The sequence below is a fragment of the Purpureocillium takamizusanense genome, chromosome 8 (genome assembly GCF_022605165.1).
Source record: "Purpureocillium takamizusanense chromosome 8, complete sequence".
Classification (NCBI taxonomy): Eukaryota; Fungi; Ascomycota; class Sordariomycetes; order Hypocreales; family Ophiocordycipitaceae; genus Purpureocillium; species Purpureocillium takamizusanense.
The window spans coordinates 57,497-75,278 of NC_063075.1; the positions used below are offsets into that span (position 1 = coordinate 57,497).

The 17,782-nt window shown below is 54.7% G+C and overlaps 6 protein-coding genes across 7 annotated transcripts; 3 read left to right on the forward strand and 3 right to left on the reverse strand.

Annotated features, from left to right (window-relative positions):
• Positions 1-211: 211 nt before the first annotated feature.
• JDV02_008043 (uncharacterized protein) lies at positions 212-1,048 on the forward strand (the record flags this gene model as incomplete). The annotated part of the gene is made up of 3 exons (XM_047989601.1): positions 212-312; positions 398-860; positions 944-1,048. The coding sequence occupies 3 exons, from the start codon at positions 212-214 to the stop codon at positions 1,046-1,048; spliced, it is 669 nt and encodes a 222-aa protein (XP_047845604.1).
• Positions 1,049-2,194: 1,146 nt separating this feature from the next.
• JDV02_008044 (uncharacterized protein) lies at positions 2,195-3,355 on the reverse strand (the record flags this gene model as incomplete). Its single annotated transcript, XM_047989602.1, has 2 exons — positions 2,195-2,831; positions 2,877-3,355. 2 exons carry the CDS (start codon positions 3,353-3,355, stop codon positions 2,195-2,197), a joined length of 1,116 nt encoding a protein of 371 aa, XP_047845605.1.
• Positions 3,356-4,192: 837 nt separating this feature from the next.
• On the forward strand, positions 4,193-4,956 carry JDV02_008045 (uncharacterized protein; the record flags this gene model as incomplete). Its single annotated transcript, XM_047989603.1, has 2 exons — positions 4,193-4,198; positions 4,267-4,956. 2 exons carry the CDS (start codon positions 4,193-4,195, stop codon positions 4,954-4,956), a joined length of 696 nt encoding a protein of 231 aa, XP_047845606.1.
• Positions 4,957-12,152: 7,196 nt separating this feature from the next.
• On the forward strand, positions 12,153-15,033 carry JDV02_008046 (uncharacterized protein). The gene has a single exon (XM_047989604.1). It carries the CDS (start codon positions 12,233-12,235, stop codon positions 14,801-14,803), a length of 2,571 nt encoding a protein of 856 aa, XP_047845607.1. The 5' UTR covers positions 12,153-12,232; the 3' UTR covers positions 14,804-15,033.
• On the reverse strand, positions 14,891-17,012 carry JDV02_008047 (Cystathionine gamma-synthase). Of its 2 annotated transcripts, XM_047989605.1 has the most exons (3): positions 16,711-17,012; positions 15,893-16,651; positions 14,891-15,818 (listed from the first exon to the last, which is right to left on the reverse strand). In XM_047989605.1, the coding sequence occupies exons 1-3, from the start codon at positions 16,891-16,893 to the stop codon at positions 15,057-15,059; spliced, it is 1,704 nt and encodes a 567-aa protein (XP_047845608.1). In that variant the 5' UTR covers positions 16,894-17,012; the 3' UTR covers positions 14,891-15,056. The 2 variants fall into 2 exon arrangements, with proteins under 2 accessions (XP_047845608.1, XP_047845609.1); XM_047989606.1 differs by having other exon boundaries at positions 14,891-16,651.
• A 133-nt stretch (positions 17,013-17,145) lies between these two features.
• On the reverse strand, positions 17,146-17,508 carry JDV02_008048 (uncharacterized protein; the record flags this gene model as incomplete). The annotated part of the gene is made up of 1 exon (XM_047989607.1): positions 17,146-17,508. One exon carries the CDS (start codon positions 17,506-17,508, stop codon positions 17,146-17,148), a length of 363 nt encoding a protein of 120 aa, XP_047845610.1.
• Between the last annotated feature and the right edge of the window lie 274 nt (positions 17,509-17,782).

The window sequence follows — 17,782 nt, forward strand, 5'->3', positions numbered from 1 at the left end:
CTCTCGAACCTCTTCATGACTTCTCACTAACTACGTGCCTCAAGCATATGCATTCCCAAATGACGCCCCAGAGCAAGAGCGCTTATGTCTGCAAGGCGAGTGTATGAAAATACTCCTAGGCGGGAGGTTATACTTTGCTCCCCTCTCGCGTTCTCGGCCTCCACTTCGCATTCTCGATGTTGCCACTGGTGTAGGTGACTGGGCAATCGAAATGGGCGATTTATTCCCTGCATCCACCGTTATCGCCACAGATTTATCGCCGATTCAACCCGATAACGTGCCCCCAAACGTCTTCTTTTACGTAGAAGACTCGTAAGTTTGCCTTCCAGTCAGTTACTACGTTCTGCATCTCTGTCGGCGCGACTGCTGCAGTAAGCTGTCTAACTCGGCCGCCTAGAACAGACCCATGGGATTTCTCTCACAAGTTTGACTACATACATACGCGCTATACCGTCGGGTGCTGGGCATCATTTGAGGTTCAGATTGCCCAGCAAGCCTTCGAGGCGCTTGAGTATGGGGGCTGGCTCGAGTCTCAAGAGGTTGATGGTGTTGTCTGTTGTGACGATGGCACCCTAGGCCCTAACGATTCAGTGGCCATATGGTTCAAAGACCTGGTGATAGCATCAGATATGCTAAACCGACCCGCTATCATGGGAGCCACTCTAAAACACGTATTTGAAAGCGTCGGCTTCGTCGATGTTCAACAGCGGGGCATCAAAATGCCGATTGGCGGGTGGCCAAAGGACAATAGGCTCAAGGAAGTCGGCTTGATGTGGAGGGCAAATCTTTTGGAGGGCTTAGCTGGCTTCTCGTACCAGTGGCTCAATAGAGCATTTAACCGCACGGTTGACGAGATCAATGTACGTGCATACACGGCGCGCCCACAGTGACTAACGGCAGGACAATGGGCCGTGGATCGTTTCAATGGTGACACAATCTACAGGTTTCCCTCGTCGATGTTCGGCAGCACCTTGGTGAAACGACAACGCACGCCTACATGCCTGGCTACATTGTCTGGGGAAGGAAGCCCTATCCAGGAGAAGTCTGATTGTTTGGAGGCGGGGTGCAAAAGGACGACACGTCGAGCAGCCGCAGAAGAGCCCAATGGCAACGTGCATCACGCACGCGCAACACGAATTTACCCATGCGGCTAGCCTCGGGCCGTCCCCTAGCCACATATGTGCCCGAGACACATCAGTTGGGCAGGAAGGTTGTCCGGACTCTTCGTTGGCAATGTTTCGAGGAAATATGGCCTGTGACGAAGATACGCTGGGGAGCTAATAGGTCCGCAGCACGAGTCTGTCAGTATTTCGCTAGGGAGGAGTGATGAAACGGAGACTCTGCCTCATGGCAACGGTCATGAATTCAGGCGTTCCTGCCAGAGAAGGGGCGATTCTCTTCGCCCATATATGGCTTTGTAGAGTATCAAGGGCTTTTCCCGGTTTTCTATAGCCTGATGTCATGTGCATGAAGACCATCTTTATCCACTGGTTTCTATATGCCATCGTACTGTTGTGGTGCTGATCCCACCACACTGCGCATAGTGCTAGTCGACGTTTCAGTCAACATCCGAAGTTAGAGCTTACGCCATTGTTCCGCTCTAAGCAGTATAGAAAGACAACCTCATTGCTCTTTGACACTGCTGCGATTTGCGAACCCAGCGACCTCAGCGCGGCTTCACGCGAATCGAGTTCTTAGAAAACAGCACACGGGAGTGGCCCACGTCACACATACATGCAACGAACTAGTCAAGACATGCAGCTTTGCATAATGAGGCTGTAGCTGCCGCTATCTGCGCCTCATGATCATACTGGGATGCACATACGTTGTCATCGTTCTGGTCTCATGATGGCAAGAATGACGGCTGATAGGTGACTGAAGGCGTACTACGGCACTGGTTACGTCATGGATTGCACTATCAATTCTAGTAACATCTGGCCAGCAAGCTCGGATCGGTAGATACTGGACGTTGATGTGGTGGCTGCGGAAGTCGTGTGGTTCGATGGATACGACACCAACATGCCCCGGAAGATTGCTTGTGCTGGTATAGCCAATTTTATGCCAGTTGACAGATCACGCGCCACGCGCGACGACAAAAAGCATGAGTGGCTATTTCTCAAAGCAGTACATAGTCGATACGGCATTTTATGCTACAAAGGTCCCCCGCATTTTCTGGCGTCGTCGTCGGCAATGTTCATAGTCGCGGTGAATCAATTTCCCACTCCTTCACCATGACTTCCCGTTCCAATTTGCCTATCGCGTGCAAGGCGAGCGCCGTAGTGTAGGCCCTGGAGCCGCCATAATAACCCAGTTTGTTCCATTTGTACACAATTCCAGTTGGAAAGGACCCGTCCGGGTTTTGTAGATCCAGGAGTGCGTTTACAAGAGCCATGCACAATCTTGGTACTTGAGCGGATCCGCCTAAGCTGGAAGACAAGTGCGGTTTGAATGTCAGTATGGCCAAGACCAGAGCTGATATGTTCAATGCATTCGATACAGTGCCTTTGTCCCGTGTCATGTTTTCTAGTTCGGAGACGATAATATTCTCGAACTGTTCGGCCAGCACCTCACGAGCGTACTGGCTTTGGTCGAGAAGGCGGCTCAGGAAAAAGTAGATGACAAACCGGTTAACATAATACGACATCTCGGGAAGGGCCGTGTCTCCAACTTGATGTCGTTGCAGGGCGCCGAGGAAGTCCTTGATAAACTGAAACGAAGGAAGTGCTACTGGATCTGTTTCCAATCCTGACACCGAAAGTAGCCATAAGAAATTGACCAGGCAGCCCACGCATACTTTGGGGACATGAAGATATCGTTGGTGAACTATTGTTCTGTCGGAGTCCATGCGTAGCCATGTAGCAATTACTCCATCTGACCTGCGCATGGCAGAGCGAATCACGACCTCGGCCTGAGAGCGTAATTCCTCTAGAGTCAGATCACCGTTCCAGTACAGTGCCACCAAAGGACAACTCGTATCATCGATGTCATCCGGAAACAAGTCGATTTCGGCATCTTCTTCAGGGATGAAGAAGTTCCAGTTTCCGTTTTCGCGCCGACTGGATAGGAGGACGGATTTCAATGCATTGAGGACTTCGTCGCCAATTCCTTCTTCTCGAAGTAGAGGCAGCATCACAGCTGAGTCGTACGAGGTTGGAATCTGATCAACCATTTTTGACGCGTCGTCGGGGACATGGGCCTGCGCGGGGTACCCGTACTTGGCCGTACATGTCATAGTGAGAAATCGCAGTGAGAGCCGACGGGCTCTTTCCACCTTGCCGAGAGTAAGCATAATGTTGCTATAGTGGGCCTCAAAGATCGAGAAGCTCGTCGTCATAAACTTTTCGTAAGGATACATGATGTTTAAGAGAATGTTCCTCGATAGGGGTCGTCTTTACTTGAAGGATATAGAGTTGCGTAGGTTGGTTACAAGAAAACAGTAACAGCAAGGCTGTGACGTTTATAGTAGAGAGTGGGCACCGACTTCTCAGATCCCCAGGCATTAAATGTATTTTCGATTCAGCTTTCGTTTGCCCGCCCGACTGTGGCCTGTGGGAACTTTACTGCCTCAGCGCACACTAAACGACTCACAGACCTCCATGACGACATCCGAACAAGCTTGGGCAAAATTGAAAGAGCTCCCGTGGCTGCAGAAGTGAGCTCCCCTGTCTGGCTTCCTGAGTATATGCGTGTGCTGTACCGCATGATGTGGGATCCAATCACTCAAAGACACGTCTCGCCGGGCGATAGCATTAGCTTCAGACGACTTGATGCGTATGCTGATCAAACTGTTTGAGACGATCGGCATCGGGACAGCATTCACGCCGACTCTTAGTGTGCGATATCCAGAATTTGATTAGATACAAGTAATAGCCAGACAGTCTCCTTATGCATTGGCTTTGGCATCGAACCCCAGCTCAACACGACCATGTCATCGATCACACTCACAGACGACCAAGTCAAAGCTTCATACAGAGGAAGCTGGGAGTTGGTTCGGCAAACTATAGCCGCTTTCATGGAGGGTATCGGTTTCGATTTGCGCTGTTCGATTCCTCGCGATATCGGATTGGAGGGCGCAGTACACTCCAAGATCAAGGAACTAGGGCTTCCCGAAGCTCATCTCCCACTTTTGCTGCAAGCGCACCGGCAGATATGCCATTGGACAGCGTTGAGCAATAGACATGCTACGATGGACATGAAAGTGAGTCATCATGAGCCTCTTCTTCAACGTTCAGTCATGAAATGAGTTTTGAATTGACGTGGTTGCAGGTCTGTATGGCGGTGTTTTGCGAGTTGCTTGAGATGGTGGAGATGAACGTTGTTCACGTGGACTATGCCAAGCTGTTCGCAAGTAGCCTGATCAACAACCAGCCCCAACCCGATCCTTACCTGGAATGCTTGGCAAACTTTCTGCGCACCGAGGCCCCAAGAGTCATTGGTCATTTTCGGACGAGCCTACTCGTTTCCTCGTGTCTCGACATACTGAATGGAATGATACTCGAAAGCGCTTTACCTATACATTCAGCCCAGAAAATCCCTGGTTTCCATGAGTGGATAAGAGGCTGGAACGCAGGAGGCACGGCCGTTGGTCAATTCTTGATACCAACTGGGGACCAGTCCGAAAGTCATTTCACTGAATACGTCCAGCTTCTTCCTGCAATCAGCGACATGCAGAGCTACGTTAATGACATTTTATCTTTCTATAAAGAACGCATCATCAGGCGCGAAAAGTGTTATTTACACCAGGTATCTCTGGAGAACCAATGCAGCGAGATGGAGTCGTTGAAGGAGCTATGCAGTCGCACCTCATCGCTCTATCTTAAGAATTGCGAGGTCATGGGTCAGTCTAACAGCCACGTGCGGCAAATCTATCGCGACTATGTCATGGGATATATTGAATGGCATTTCTACGACGAGCTGTATAAGTTGAATGAAATGGGGTTAAGGCTATTTCCGTGAGTGAGGGTCGGGAATCAGAACGAAATGAGTTATTTTTATAGTATTTCATTCCCCTTAAAGGTTCTATAGGCAGGCCAGGTATCTGCTTGACGACATCGCCCAATGGCCGGCGGCTTATATCGAGCTCGCAGAACCACACCCTCAAACTATGGGACCTTTCCTCGGGCATGACTCTACATCAGACCTTTCACCCTACCTTGCGGCTTCTTTAGGTATCGTTTTCGTAGCGCTGACAATGCCACTATCGCGATCACCTTAGGCATGCTATCTCTTAAGCCAACGTCAGTGCTCGACACGTAGCCTATGTGCTGCTTCCCTCGTCGCGTTGTGCCAGACACACAGGCCGCGCCTCTGGTCGCGATTCCGCCTGCGCGTCCATTGGGGCTGCCGACGGCAGCAACGCCCTAATACTTTCCGTACGACTAGGAAGCGATATCCTTCAACGTCTCCATGCTTGGCCTATAGTCTAGGGGAGGGCGAGTCGCGCACGCTCTGCAGTGCTTGCACTGATGTGGGTGGTGGCGCGTTCCGCCTGCCCCTGTCGCCGCCCGAGTGCGCCGGCGGTCGAATCGACGAGGCCTCGGCAGGGGCAGCGCGGGCGCCGCGGCGGGCGCACCGAAGCTCACTGCCCATGGTGTGGCTGCCGGAACCGCGCTTATTAACTAGTTGATCGGGCTGCTGTTGGAGGCGGAGGCGGGGGCGGGGGGCGAACCATCGCCGCTTCCATTGTTGGTGCAGGAGCAACACCACCATCATTGCTAGTACCTTAGTAGCAGTAGTGACGGACATGGCAGGGCTGGCGGCCGGTCGCACGTGGTCGTCACCTCCTTCCATGACACGGGCCGTACTCGGCGCGGGGGCCAGTTCATGTTGGCACCTCAGCATAAGAAGGCGAAGGCGGACCATAGCGCTTGGAGCGACCCGGCGGCCAACAAGCCCTGAGTCGCACTACTTATAATAAGCCTGCCCGCACGGCACCCGCCTATCCAGTGAAGCCCACCTACATACAGTTATTAGTACCTCAGCATGTCTAATAACCCGGCACCAGCAAGAGCCACCCACCCCATGGATACATGTCAAGGCACTGTCCAGTGGGCGGAGAGTTTATGGCCCTCCACTGGAGGCGGGCCGTTCTGCAAGGTACGGATAGATTGCTGTCAGGTGCCGTTGTCCTGGACTCTGGAACCGAGATGGAGAACTGTTGGGGCGGGCTCCGATGCCCTCCATCAACGTGTCGGCAGGATGAACCGCCTCCGAACATCCCACCAAGCCGCGCACGTACGAACCTTCTCTGCACGTAGCCCAAACGGATTACGCGCACTCTTGGGATAACTGCTGAAAATAGCGATCCTGATCTCGTCTCGGGCTACCTTCATGTTATGCCGCCTCTCCATTTCCTCCACATCGACGGCCGGCCCATGACAACTACTGCCACGGCTGCCCATCCGCTGTATGCCCCGATATTGCATTCTCCGGCTGCCATCGGGCCCTAAGATGACCACGACGGGCGGGGTTACGCTTCGCGGTTCCTGGGAGACGGCAGACCTTGCGTCGCCCGTGTTCACGTCCCCGCCGTCGCCAGCGTTGGCCATGGATCGCCTGCTCATCATCGTCTGGGCCGCGGGCAGGTCATGATTCCAGTCCGGCGCGGCCGAAGCTCGAAGCTCGCGGCGTGAACCAATCGACATGAGCCCCGTCCCGACGCGCCCAACGCATCGCGCTCGACGACCCCGTCATCGATCGCACGAGATGGACGCCATCTTCGGAGGTTCATATTATATATGTTTTTTTTGAGTAACTTCACTTCCTTAAATTGATTGCAGCACTCAAGTAATTGCCTTAAGTCAAGGCTTTAACCGGAAACCCATAGGGCTGCTCATCAAGCGCTACCAATTCCTCATGATGCTCCGACTAGACATGCTAATACCACTTCGCCTCCAAGCCCTGCGACGTCCTATCCTCGTGCGTGAACAGACGTAAAGCAAGGACACCATGGTAAATGTTACCCCGGCTGCCAGAATGCAAATGGCGAGCCTGAAATTCTTGCCAAGCGTCAGAATTGCACCCGCATCCCAACTGTGCCAGCTACTAGCACCGCTGTGGGCCATTATTGGCGACTTGACGACACCCCGCCACATATGAGGCGCCATATCACCATTTTTGTCTGACAGGATGTAGATACCTTCGAGTTGGCGTCCGTCGACAAAGTCCCCAGCATACTTCATCCACATGTTTGAAAAGAACATACAGCCAGTGCTGAACATGTTTTCGATATAGGGAAGCCGCATGGGCAAGCCCCAGTAAAGGTCATGAGCAGGGACAGCGCTCAAGAGGTGTGCCAGGAATGGGTGTCCAGGTCGCGTCAAAATAAAAGCATTATTGACCCCAGCAGGATGCGCTCCTGGTGTTACAAACGGAAGCTCCACCAGTGGTGTTTTATCGAGAGAGAGCAGGCACGTAATATCCAGGTCAAAGTAGACTCCACCGTACTTATGAAGAACACTGTATCGCAAGACATTGGCGCGCTGAATATCTTGCTTGTAGGTAGTGAAATGGGACAGGATTTCGGGATAGTGCTCAGCCAAGAAGTCGGTGCCGTTTGTATCTGTCCAAAGATTAAATTGCCAGTCAGGATGGAGTGTCTGGCAGCTGTTTATGGCGTCCCGGTACTTGGCAATGCTGGCATTCCCAAGGGCAACCTGGTGGATGATTTTTGGTAACTGGTTGGTTATTTCTATCGGCGCCGGGTATTTATATAACAAGCCGGGATGTTTCTGTAGGAGTTGGTGAAAAGTCGAATAAGTATGGAATATGTCACGTAAAACCCGAATATGTTGACGAAGGGCCAGGGCAATGAAGAAGCCGCTTATAGCAGCAAACGATGTGATAAGTTGGCGCATCATTGTCCTAGGCCACTCGATGGTGATACTCCTGATGTTACGGATCGAGGGGAAGTCTTGAAATACTATGCACATGATAATTTGGGAAATGCAACGAACTTCGCTAATAGAAGTGGGATAAACGAGGTTGGATCTAACCGTTACCTATTACTGCGGTCAGATCACGTAGGAGCTGATGAGTTGGGTCCAGGGTTTACGTGGATGGGGCTGCGACCTGCTCAGCTCAGAACACCAACGTACCTTGGCGGTAATCCAACATTTTCTTTCCTTTTTCAGTCTCGCCTCCGGGCTGTCGGCCAGCCCCTTGTACCCCCGCGGACCTAACAGATATTAAACAGACACCTGCGGGAACGAGTGTCTCACTAACCCTGCCTATTAACTTGTTCCGCCTTTGCCCTCTCCTTCAGTTCTGAGTCCGCTATATTTCTCAGAACGGACGGCTTCTATCCAGCGTTACCGACCCGATTCAACATCGTAACACCACGAGGGTAGGGAATCTATCTATATTTATCTCCCGGCAGCTCAGGTGGATAGATGTAGCTGCTTAGCCATAGACCGCCATATAGATAGATAGATGTAGGCTATGCAGGCTACGTGTAGATGTCATCTATCTTCCTGGCTTGCACGCATTCATCTTCCGCCTGGCTCTAAGGGAAAGGGGTCACTGTCAACGAGCCAATGAACGTGTCCCTACGTCATCACCTAACCAATTGATCGTCAGTACTAGTTAGTTGTTAATTTGCATGCGGAAGCGGAGATATATTAATAAGACACGGAAGGGAATTTTCATGAATCGCTAGACTCGGTGTCCAAACCGACAATTATTAGTGTGGTGCTTGGGTGCTGCTGTGGCATTGGCATGCATGTAAGACACTTGGTCAGACAGTCTCAGGTCATGTTTTGGGTTTCGTCTGTGATAGAGATCCCAGTGTGATGAGATTTGCAGGCGAAAATGTAAGTCATCTTTTTGCTTTTCAGCTCAAATTATAAAGACCATAATGGGAAAGAGGGAGACCACTACGAACGTGACTGTAGCATGTTCTCGACACTAAACTCTGTAATGGCAACCAAACCGGAGCTCACCTACCGGTGGGTTACTGGAACGGGGCCATACGATGAGGAGCGCCTAGAATGGGAATCCGCATCTGCTTCTGCCTGGGGGCGGCCAAGCACATGGCTGCGGCTGCTCAGATTGAGAAGGGCCGCAGTATATCTCCTCCTAGCAGACTTCATCATCATGATCCTGCTGCTTTCTTCCCTCGAACCTCTCGTTACGCTGTTACTGAGGAATGGGGAGCTATTTGAACCTCGAGTTGGTCTATCATATTATAACCCGGCAGCAGGGTATCGTCACCGGCCAAAGATACCGCGAATCCTGCATCAAACCTGTGCCAATCAGACAATTCCCGACAAGTGGGTTCTTTCACAACAGAGTTGTAAACAAGCTTATGCCGACTACGAATACAAGGTATGCTGTCTTGAAAGGGAATGCAGGGGTATGACTACTTGGGAAACACCTGCGGTTGCTAATTGTTTTAGCTGTGGACCGACAGAACGGCTCGCGACTTTCTCACTTCTGAATATCCTTGGTTCTTGGATAGCTGGAGCAACTATGCATTTCCTGTTCAACGTGCAGATTCTATTCGTTATTTCATCCTATACCACTACGGCGGAATATACCTCGATATGGATACCTTCTGTAACGACACTTTTCCGCTGGACCAAGTCGAATATGGCACAGCGCTGCACACAGCCGTGTTCAAATCAACAGTTCCAACTGGGGTGTCTAATGATTTTATGGTGTCCTCAGCGAGACATCCAGCCTTTGCAGCGGCAATCTACAAGCTACCTTTCTTTTATCGTATGACCCGGTTTTGGGCTCGACTGGAACCCTACTGCAACATCATGATAGCGGCTGGTCCTTTCTTCATAACTTGGGTGCTGAAGGACTACCTACTCACGCAGCATTCACTGCCCTCACCGACGATACAGGTTATTAATTCAACTCAGTTAGCGCCGTACGTCACCGACCTGGAAAGCAGAACCTGGCACCAAGCAGACGCTCTCGCATTAATGTGGCTGGGAAAGAACCCGTGGGCTTGGTTCGGCTTAGGAGCAATGGGTATTGGCTCTGGTTTGTATATCGTTAATCATGTACTGGTAAAAGTCTGTGGAAGTCTCCTTCGCCGAGCTCCGATAGTTACAAACAATACAAAACTAGCCAAGTTAACATAGCACAATGGGCTAAGCCCGCACTGGGCTTTAGCATGGTCATGGATATGACCTGCCGTAAGAGGTCAAACAGAAAGAGACAGTGAAAGGTCCTTGGAGTAGTTATAGACGTAAGGTTTCGGTGCAAAAAACTGCTGTCGAAAGTTGTCAAGCACCACTCCTTTGTGAATCCGGAGTCAACATGGCTGGTGTCCGACCCAATGCGGGACATCAAACGAAAGGGGCATCCGCTGACACGGTAGACCGTCTAGTCGGCTTGTCCATATGCCCAGGTAGGGTGGGCAGCTAACTGCAGTGCTAGAATCGCGATTCATGTCAAAAGTCCCCGAGCTCACAGCCCTGATCAGCTTCAGGCTCTCTATGCTCTTCTGCTCAAAGCTGAGACATGCGAGACGAATGGTATCTCTGCAATACTCATTCTGCCCCAGGATGGTGAGCATGCCAGTGTTGAGTTGTACCAAAGCGAGGTTTGCATCGAGGACAAGGGCGAAATCCTCAACCTTGGCCTAGTCCGACAGTGCAACACCGGGGAGAGTCGGCCACTCTATACGCTAGGAACCGCAGCAACTCCTCGACATCACTAACTGCTGGTAACGAAATTGCCTCGAGCACATCGGTATCCCCCATTGCTGGGTTCAGGAACCCTCCCGACAACAGTGTCCTGGACAACTACGAGGATAGCCTCAGACATGACATATATATTGAGATGCAAACGCACCACCATCGCTAGCGTCGGATCCCACATATGCCTCTCTCTATAGTCGTCACTGCGAGTAGTAGCGATCGCTATCGCGCGCTACTCCTACACGCCGTTGCCTACGCTCGAGCAACTGCCATACCACGATAAGGCGCTACTAGCGTATCCACGCCCGCCGACCCGCGCGTTACAATACTAGGAGCCGTACTTAAAGATATAGAAGGCGCTTAGTTAAGGCGTAAGTCGGCGGCGTCGATAGAAAAAGACTATAAGGTAGGAGCCGCGGGCGAGTTATTCGTCTATAAGCTATTAAGTTCGGTCCTAGAAGATTTTAGACCCCTATGCTAGCAAAGCATAATGCGACGTCTCGCGACGGGCTCGGCAGGCTATATAGACTACGCTTACGTTAAGCTATAGACCGGTATAGCTTAGGACGAGACTATAGATATCGTATATAAGGATACGACCGGCGCTTTTATACGACTGCTAGTCGATAGCGAATATCTCGATGCCGGGATATAGGCAAATCGCCGATACGTATATTACTATATCGAGGTGAAGAGTACGTTTGGGCGACGTAAGGGGCCGTTCTCTATGAGTGATCGGCAGTATAAGTTGGTAAGTCATTATATAGCGGGTTGCGTGACCATTATGAGCACTTGGCTCGGCGCTAACAAAGTACAGATGAGTGAGCTCACGACGGACGAGTCCATATACATGATCGTTCGCGTGTTTGACATGACGAGTGACGCGATTGGAGCACGGCTCTATGTCGACCCGGATAGAACGAGGCGGGAAGGGAAGTTTGCGGCAGATTGGACTGTGACGCCTAGCGTGAGATAGCGTATACAATCGAAGAGAACTGCTATTTACCCAAGCAAGCCAAGACCATATATCTATTTGCCCACGCCCGCCCGTACAAGCCGAAGCCCCAGACAGACGTATTAGCATAGTAGACTTTCTTGGCCTATGCTACGGGCTGTAACTCCTTGCTTGTACGTACTTGAGACGCAAAGATTGAGGCTAGCCTACGCGCAATTGAGAGATGAGAGATATGAAGGCTGCTTGCAATTGAGGCCATCGCGGGCTGACTGCTGGCGCTGGCACTAACCCCTTGTAAGCCGCGGGGGACGTAGGCAAATAGAGATATGGTCCTGGGTAAGACGTAAGCCTTGCAGGTTTCATCAGTGAGCCGGAAGACGCCCGCCGTCAACGCTTCCCGTACCTGTGGGCCGCGCCAGACGCCTCCTAATAACAAGTGAACCAGCAGACCAGCAGACCAGCCCGGTGGTGACATGGAGCTTCAAGCGGATCCACGTCGACGCCCTTTTGAGACAAGAAGGAAACCGCCGCCTCACATGCCCCGCCCTCCCAACCTCATCACGCTGTGAACTCCCTCCAGGGAAGCAAGCACCTTTGCTGCGACTGCCAAGTCGAGAGAGATGCAATGGCAGCCGTCGCCGCCACCCACCACGGAAAGGAGCAGCTGCTCCATGCCATCCGGGCCACGCCCATCATCGACAATCATGCGCACCCGCTGCTGAGACGCGAGGCGCTGAGCCGCCACCCGCTGCTGTCCATTGCCACCGAGGCCCACGGCGATGCCCTCCACGCCAGTAGGGACAGCCTGGCACACGTGCGCGCCGTGAAGCAACTCTCGGGCGTGCTCGGATGCGACTCCACCTGGGAGGCCGTCGAGGCCGCCATCGAGCAGAGGCGCGAGAGTGACTATGACGCGTGGATCGCGACCTGTCTGTCTGGCATCCAAAGCGTCTTGGTGGATGACGGGCTAGACGGCGCGGGCGAAGCGGAGCCGTACTCCCATTTCAGCCGGTTCACCGCCAGCGCCGCGAAGAGGATCGTCAGGATTGAGCATGTGGCTGTCCCTCTAATCGAGGCGGCGTGTACGACATGCGGTACGGCGCAAGAGTCGTACGAGGCATTTGAACAGGCGTTCGAAAAGTCCATCCTGCAGGCCATCGCGGACCCCGAGGTCGTTGGCTTCAAGTCGGTCATTTGTTACCGCACGGGTTTGGCCATCCCGCCGACGCCCGACAGCGAGCTGGCGGTCTCGGCATTCGAGGGCATTTTTCGCCAGAGGCAAGGCCCTAACGCGACGGCCTTTGCAAGGGTCCATCATCGAGGTCTTAATGAGCATCTCGTGCACCTTGTTGCGGGCCTCGTCAGCGACAGTCGCTGCAGCAAGCCCATTCAATTCCACACCGGGTTGGGGGACAACGACATCACTTTGACGACGTCGTCACCCTCTCACCTGCAGGCTTTCATCGAAGCGTATCCCACGGTCCCGATCGTCTTGCTACACTCCGGCTACCCGTTTGCCCGCGAGACTGGATACTTGGCGGCCATGTACGCCAACGTTTATGCCGACATTGGAGAGGTGTTCCCGTTCCTCAGCAGGGATGGGCAGGAGAAGGTTGTGCGACACATGCTTGAACTCTGCCCCACGTCCAAGATCCTATGGAGTACCGACGGCCATTGGTTCCCAGAGACGTACCTGCTCGCCGTGACGCAAATGCGAGAGGTGTTGGAGACGGTGCTGTGCGACTATGTTGGCAGGGGCGACCTGAGCTGGACGCAGGCCATCGGCCTTGTTGAGCATGTCCTCTTTCACAACGCCAACAGGATCTACGACCTGAAGCTGAAGATGCAGCCGCAGACGTCGCCGGAGTTGGTGTCGAGAGGGGTTGCGCCTCGGTCCATAGTCTTGAACCTAGACGACTCCATTCGGTTCCTGCGGGTTTGCTGGAACGACATGACGGCCACGCCGCGGATGCGCGCCATCCCCATGCGTCGCGTGCGGTCCATGCTCCAGAACAATGAAGACTTTTCCTTTGGTATCACAAAGGCTTGCTTGGGGATGACGTACGCGGGGGAGCGGGCACCGGGGGCCAGTGCCGTGGGGGAGTGGCGTCTGCATCCAGACCTTGGCAGCCTCCGCCTCGGGCCCCGAGCAGGACACGTTACGGTGATGGCCGACTTTAGAGAGCAGGACGGCTCGACTGTTCCGCTGTGCCCAAGATCGGCGTTGAAGCGAGCCGTCGAAATGGCGAGCGTCGCGGGCTTGACGTTGGCGATTGGCTTCGAGGTCGAGGTCGTCATCCTCGATGTCAGCGAGGGCGGCCAGTACGAGCCACTCCGAGGAGTCGGTCATCAATGGTGCATTGCGCGGGTGATGGACCATGAAGTAGTTGCTACTGTCATTGAGACTGCGATCGAGCGGTTGGAGGCGGCGGGCGTGTACGTGGAGATGGTGCACGCCGAGAGCGCCAGCGCACAGTACGAGATTGTATTGCCCAAGGCGACGCCCCTCGAGGCAGTGGACACGCTGCTCTTTGCCCGGGATGTCATATCATGCTGTGCGACAGCGCGTGGATACAAGGCCACCCTCCACCCGAAGCCGTTTGGAGACGACTGCGGGACCGGAAGCCACGTCCACATGTCCATCTCGTCACCCGGGGGCTCGCAAAGGGACGTCTACGAACCCTTCTACGCCGGCATCCTGTCCCACCTCCAGGCGATAGCGGCCCTGACGTACAGCAACGCCGCGAGCTACGAGCGCGTGAGAGACGGGTGGTGGGCGGGTGGCACGTGGGTTACGTGGGGGACCCAGAACCGAGAGGCGCCGCTGCGGAAAGTCGACGGGAGCCACTGGGAGCTCAAGTGCGTCGACGGCATGGCCAACCCGTACCTGGCCATGTCGGCCATCATCCTGGCCGGGCTGGACGGCGTGACGAGCAACACGCCGCTGAGATGGAAAGACTGCGTACACGAGCCGCACACTCTTTCCGACGAGGAGAGGCGGCGTCTCGGGATCACAGAAAGGCTGCCCTCCAATCTCCCGCAGGCCTTGTCTGCGCTTCGGGACGACCGCGCCCTGCGTGGCTTGCTTGGCGACGATCTGGTGGAGAGGTATGTGGCTGTCAAGGAGATCGAGATGGCGTTTCTCGAGAAGATGGACAGCGAGTCACGGAGGGGGTGGCTGCTCGAACGATATTAGCTCGGGGGAGACCAATGTCTGGCACACGAAGATGATGTTGGCGGGAAACTTGGAACAAATGCTATAGACAGCTCCATTTGACGCGGCACTTGTTGGCGCTTGCTTGGACACCAAAGGGCAAGTGGGCATAGAATTGGGCTGTCCCACCACGCAGGGCATGACAAGGTGTCTAGATCTATGAGTGTGCATACAGGTCCCATCTCAAATGCGGGTCTTCTACCGCGTCGTCGTCTTCCTTTCCATCCTGCAGGATCTACACGTCCTTGGCCGTCGTCTCGGCATGCTTCTTCTTGGCCTCCTCTGCAGCAGCTGCAGCAGCATCCAAAGCATCCTTGAGGGTGTCTATGAGGTCCTCCACGTCCTCCAGGCCGGCCGAGATCCTCACGCTCTCCTCCTTGACCCCGCACGTCCTCATGTACTCCCTCTCCTCAGGATTCTTGGAGAACATGAACATGTTGTAGCACAGCGCGAGGGTGACGTGGCCGCCCAGATGCGGGCTCGGGTAGAAGCCGAGCCGGTCGTAAAAGGCCTTGGCCGCGGCCACGCTCGCAAAGTTGACCGTCATGAGGCATCCGTAACCCGGCTCTGGCAACTCCTTGTCGCTGCGTCTCTTGTACTTGTCGTATAGGCCCTTGCTGGGTAGGAGTCCCGGGTACTGGACGCTGGCGACGGGCGAATCGCCCTGACCGATGGTGCCGTGGAGAAACGTGGCCATGGCGTGGGCGTTGCGGTTGAGGCGTCGCGTGCGGGCGAGAAAGTCGCGCGAGTTGGCGAGCAGCACGTCCGCGTCGGCAATGAAGAGCTCGTTGCGGTGCGTCGAGGAGAAGACCGAGGACAGGGCCGAAAAGTGCGGCGAGAGGGGGTTGAGAACGATGGAGCCGCCCATGACGTTGGAGAGGCCGCTAAAGGACTTGGTGAGCGAGGTCAAGAGCACGTCCGTCTCGGCAAGGAAGTCGACGTTGCCGAAGCCGGCGACAGTATCGTCAAGGATGAGGATGAAGCCATGTTTCTCCGACTGTGTGCTGCGGGATCAGTTTTCTTCTGACGTCTACTGAGTGAGTGTTGGCCGTGTACAACGGACGGACTCACCAGCTTCTTGATGCGGGCCACATCGACCGTATCGAGGGTTGGGTTCCCGGGCACTTCGACCAGCACGTGGCTGACGTCCCTGCCGTTCTGAGTCTCCTGGTCGAGCCACGACTCGAACGCGTCGATGCCCTCTTCGTCGACGCGGCCGAAATGCTTCCAGCCGTGGGGCGACTCCTCGATGAGATGGTGGTACGTGTTGTGGAAGACGACGCCCAGGACGACAATGGTGCCCGGGCGGAAGCGCACGAGGGCGTTGCTCGTGTGGAAGACGGCCGCCATGCCCGTGGGATACAGATACACGTCCCCGGGCGCGCACGTCGCCACCCTGGCTGGGTCCAGCGGCGCCCGATGCAGCAGCTCGACGATGCGCTCACGCAGACCCTGGTGCGCCGGGCCCTCGGGCGTCCATGTTGGGGCAGGCATCACGTCGGCGTCGGCACCACCAATCGGCAGCTCGACTTCCTGCATGGTGGCGACATGCTTGAGGAGCTGCTCCCCGGCCCGAATCGACAGGCCGATGCCGGGGTTGCTCCACGTCGCCATGGCGCCGAGCATGTGCTTGGGGTCGTAGAGCACGACGAAGAGCCTGTGGCCGCCGACGTCGACGCACCGGAGGCTGATGGCGTCGGGCGTCATGACGTGCTCCTTGCGCTGCGCCAGCGTGACGTGCCGGCGCGTGTAGGGGCCCATGTCGGGGTTGAGATAGGGCAGGGCGACGGAGCCCTCCATGCCCACGAGTTGTGCGATGGCCTGGCCCAGCTGCCAGTAACCAGGCATTAGCATGGGGACAAGCAAAGTGAAACAATGCTGGACAGTACCTCGGCCGCAAACTGCGTCGGCGCAAAGCGCGGGTAGATGTGGACGATGCGCGACAGCGCCGACATGTCGCCGTCGCGGATGCTCCGCGCCTGGTCCCATCCCGGGAGGTTGGTGATGATGCTGTAGGGCGTCTGCGGGGGCGGGGCATGCCCGAAGTCGGATTGGGGCTTGAGGACGACCATGGCTGCTGCTGCTGCGACGTTGCTGATGATGATGGCCTGCAGGTGCCTGCCTCGCGTATGTATGCTGTCTCAGGGTAGCAGTACTCCTGAGCCACCAGACTGGGCACAGGCACCGGGATGGTGGCAGTAGTTTATAACGTGCACGATGCAGGTGTGTGTGTGTTGGGACACTCAAAAGTAAGCGTCCTCTGTTAGCCTGACGGTTGACCCCTGGACGGCCTACGGGCTGATCGCCGCCGCATCATCATTCATTCAATGCAGCAGATGCTGGTAACCGGGGCTCATCACTCTCAGATACATACGTCCCACAGCAGCCCGACGAGCCGTGCAGCAAGCCAACAAGCGAATCGTCGTCTCACGCTCTCCCCCCTCGTCTCGTCTTACGTGAGTTGTGCCCGAGCCCGCGATAACGAAATGGCGCATAATCAGCAAATGGCCGGCGGCGGGCGCAAGACGCTCATCAGCAACTCGTCTCGTGTGTGGATAGAAGGTGCTGCTGATGATGAGTAATTGCCCGGGTTCTGCGCTACGGTGTGAATGGGCTGTTGTTGGGTTGAATGGAGAGAACGTGCCGTTGGTCTGGCATCGAAATAAGGTGGGATAATTCCACATCATTCAGTCTGTGTACCTTATGCAGGTAATAAACGGTGCCATGACGGATCTACTAGGCTGTTTGGCTGACTGCCTGGTGGAGGAATCATTGGTCAGTGTATGGTGGTTGTCACACGCTACACGATGGCTTCGTTCAATGGGTTGTTCGTTGATGGCGGCCTCTTGTCCCCTCGCGAGGGCGAACCCGTCAGCCGCTCAATTCGATGGAATAGCCCCTCCCTCCCTTGCAGTGGCAACATGCCAAGTACATGCACGCACACGGCTCGTGCTCTGCACA

Excerpts from the sequence above, each read along its gene's own strand:
- JDV02_008046 (XM_047989604.1), top strand. The coding sequence starts at position 12,233 with ATGGCAGCCGTCGCCGCCACCCACCACGGAAAGGAGCAGCTGCTCCAT.
- JDV02_008047 (XM_047989605.1), bottom strand. The coding sequence starts at position 16,893 with ATGGTCGTCCTCAAGCCCCAATCCGACTTCGGGCATGCCCCGCCCCCG. Across the intron at positions 16,652-16,710 it reads CGACGCAGTTTGCGGCCGAG|CTGGGCCAGGCCATCGCACA; the intron begins GTACTGTCCAGC and ends GGTTACTGGCAG. Across the intron at positions 15,819-15,892 it reads TGGCCCGCATCAAGAAGCTG|TCGGAGAAACATGGCTTCAT; the intron begins GTGAGTCCGTCC and ends CGCAGCACACAG.